At 47.9% G+C, this 3,191-nt stretch overlaps 1 protein-coding gene across 1 annotated transcript in view; it reads left to right on the forward strand.

Annotated features, from left to right (window-relative positions):
• FARSB (phenylalanyl-tRNA synthetase subunit beta) overlaps window positions 1–2,114 on the forward strand; it is a 37,712-nt gene extending 35,598 nt beyond the window's left edge. Inside the window, exon 17 of the mRNA XM_035335100.1 lies at window positions 1,439–2,114. Coding sequence (XP_035190991.1) covers window positions 1,439–1,590 — 152 coding nt within the window. The 3' untranslated portion in view covers window positions 1,591–2,114. The remainder of the gene's footprint in view (window positions 1–1,438) is intronic.
• The last annotated feature ends 1,077 nt before the right edge of the window (window positions 2,115–3,191 follow it).

Raw genomic sequence — 3,191 nt, forward strand, 5'->3', positions numbered from 1 at the left:
CTGGCTGTTCTCCGATGCTGACTTGCCTGGTATCTGAGTGGCAACCCCAGAGAGAGCCCTTCTCTGTGCAGGCCACTACCATAAAACCACAGCGGAGCAGCTTGCTGCTACGAGGGCAGCGGGGAGCCTGGCCTCCAGCAGCCTCGTGTCATCCTCTCCCCTTTCCTCCTTTGAGGCCACAGCACTGTCTGCAGCACTGCTAGCTGGCGGCCCCGCACACCACGCCTTGCTTCCGTGACATCCATCCCTCTTCTCATTTTCAGGATTAAAATAATTGAAGGAAGTAACAAAATTATATATATATATAATGTATACACAAGCTTCATATTTCAGCTTAGGCCACAGAGCCCATTTTTTCTAGTGTAATGCAATTTCTTTTGGAGCATCACAGTACTTGAATCATGCTTGAGCTGAACCACAAAAAGAGAAGAGACTCTTCCTCTGTGAAGAGTTTCCTACCTCAGAACATACATTCTGCAGTTTCCCTCTAGGGAAAGGCATTTAAAACATCCTAAATCTTACTAAATTTGAGCAAATGGCAGATGGTGCTTGCCTACAGTTGTTGTGATGAATTCTGGTGGTGTCAGTAGCAGCACACTTGGGCAGCACCACCTGCAGTGCCGGTTCCATCAGGAGGTGTTGATGTGGGTGCCACATACCTCATTATTAGAGACCTTAGGAGAAAATGTTTATCAAAACTGGGAGGGGAGTAGAGCTTTCTGGGTGCACAGCAGTGGAGCCTTTCCTTGTCCTCACAGAAGTGCCTGCTTTTGCTGTTGTTGCTCCCAGGTGGACACACGCTCCGAAAGACGTGGATTGAGAAGAAGCTTGCTGGTTTGGTTTGGCTCGCTTTTCCGAAGGGCTATCAGATAAAAATGCCGCTCAGCTCAGAACAGGGACAAAAAATGCAAATGGAGCTGCTGTTAGGAGAGTTGTTCATTGTTCCCCGGTTTTACAGTGTATATGACTCTGCTTAAAAGCTCTTCTCCAGATGAGGAATGTAGTTTGTTTCTAATTATGTGACATGTAATCAAGCGTGACGTGCCTACTTACCCCTTAGATGACAGCAAGCTTTATTTCCTTAAACAGAGTAAGGTGGGAAACATTCAGGTATTAAGCAGTGCCTAAAGCCTGCAAAAGTTCTGAATTTCAGTATCCCTCTGACTTGTCTGCGCTAACTCCTGCAGGAGTAACTTGGTCAAAACAACTGGAGTGCAAAAAATGCCCACGCTTTGGGCTTCACATTTTATTTTTAACTCAAACAGTTTCCTTGTTCGCTATCAATCATGACAACTGTTAATGCAGGAAAGCGAGAGCCCATTCTTAGCATCTTAGCACAGAGAACTGTTTAATACTGAGCGCTTTGTTCTCCATGTTAAATGCCTATTGACTTCTTTGGCCCAGAGAAATATTGATTTTTCTCTTGCTTTCTTTACAGGCTCTGCTTTCTTCCCTGGTCGCTGTGCTGAGATCTTTGCCAAAGGTCAGAGCGTTGGGAAACTCGGAGTCCTACACCCTGATGTTATCACCAAATTTGAGCTCACCATGCCGTGCTCTGCCCTAGAGATCAATATTGAGCCTTTCCTGTGAAGACCGGACTTCTGTCCTCCTACAGATGTCCACTTTCACACGCAGCACCCTCTGCTCCTCTGTCTTTCTCTGCAGGGAACATCCGCTTATGCTTTTAAGTTTCAATAAACTAAAAAAAAAAAACAAGTCTGGCTCCGTGAGTAAGTATGTTCCTTACAGTGCAGTTGGGCAGTGTAAGAATGTGGCATCAAGGATGAGACTGTGCCACCGATGTTTTTAAGGGAGGGGAAAAAATGTATCAGGTTGGGTGAAAGCCCAGTGTTTTACAAGAGAAATGTAATGGCAGAGCACATGATTAGTTTTCAAAATCAGAAATGTTCCACAGACACAGCTTCATACTGTAACTGATTATGGCTGCATAACAGGAATCTCATTCTTTTCTTATTGCATGAAATAAGATAATTGATTAGAGCAAATGTTGAGTGAATGTGAGCAGAACGAAGGAGTTGAGCTTTTCTTCTGTACGGTTGTCATGTGCTCATCAATGGCTGGGGGAGGAAAATAAACTTGTTTCATGAAAACCAGAGATATTTTGTAAGCAAGATGTGTGTAATATCTGCTTCCCTACTCCAGACATAACTGTTGCTCCTTTATATCATCCTGAATTCAGGAAGGGGAGTGGGAGGAATTAAATTTTTCCATGGTTGATGTAAGCCTAGCGGTTTTTGAAGCTCCAAACCAAATTGGAGCAATGCATTTAAGAGCATATGCCAGTGGTCTTTTGCACGAGGAGCTGAAAAATATCAAAGCTTTTGTCGGACTGAGGGATATTTGTCTGTACGAGCCAGCATGGTCCCTGCTGCACTTGCGTAGCCCTTCCAGTGGATTCCTTAACCCCAGGTGCACAGCAGGGGCCAAGCAGCTTTGGGCAGTTTGATTTTCTTGCAGCCCTGCCCCTGACGTTATACTAAAACCTCTCACTGATCAGGATTTTCGTCTAGGTGGATTTCTGGCACTAGTTAACAGCGCGGTGCACTGTGCCTCCACTCCCCTGGAAACTGAGGAGCTCCATCCAGACACAGCAGCACTCGCTGCGTCCGCTCTGGTGCAAGGCAGCTGCGTGGGTGGCCAGCTCAGTGCTTCAGCAGGCTCCTTACCAGCTTGTAATGAAGTTGGCTATCGCTCATTTGCAATCTTAGAACCATTGCTAATGTTGCACGCTAACAACAGCAAGCAGTTTGCATTAGGCCAATTTATTGTGGCTCGTTTCCATCACGGAGCCGGACAGCCTCCGGCCCCAGGAGGAGCGGTGCCGGGTTAGCCCTCCGGGTGCTGGGGGAGGACGTAACAGCCGCTGGCTAGTGGGAGAAGAGGTGAGGTGCAACGGTGAGGACGAGGTAAGAGGACAGCTCCGGGAGCTGCGCCTGCACACCCCTACCTCTGGAACCCTGCGGGCTTTTCGGTGGGCGCTCTGTCACTCCGCAGGTGGGAGGGCAGCGGGCAAGGCTGCGGGGTGCAAGCGCCAATACCTGACGAGAGATGCCCGGCAGCTGCCCATCTGGGAACGCTGCGGTTCCCCTCGGGTGGCAGCGGAGTTTTTACTTATCCCTGCGTGACAGACGTGAAATGAGAGCACAGACATTGCACAACTGACTCGAGTG

The sequence above is a fragment of the Oxyura jamaicensis genome, chromosome 9 (assembly GCF_011077185.1).
Source record: "Oxyura jamaicensis isolate SHBP4307 breed ruddy duck chromosome 9, BPBGC_Ojam_1.0, whole genome shotgun sequence".
NCBI classification, from domain to species: Eukaryota; Metazoa; Chordata; class Aves; order Anseriformes; family Anatidae; genus Oxyura; species Oxyura jamaicensis.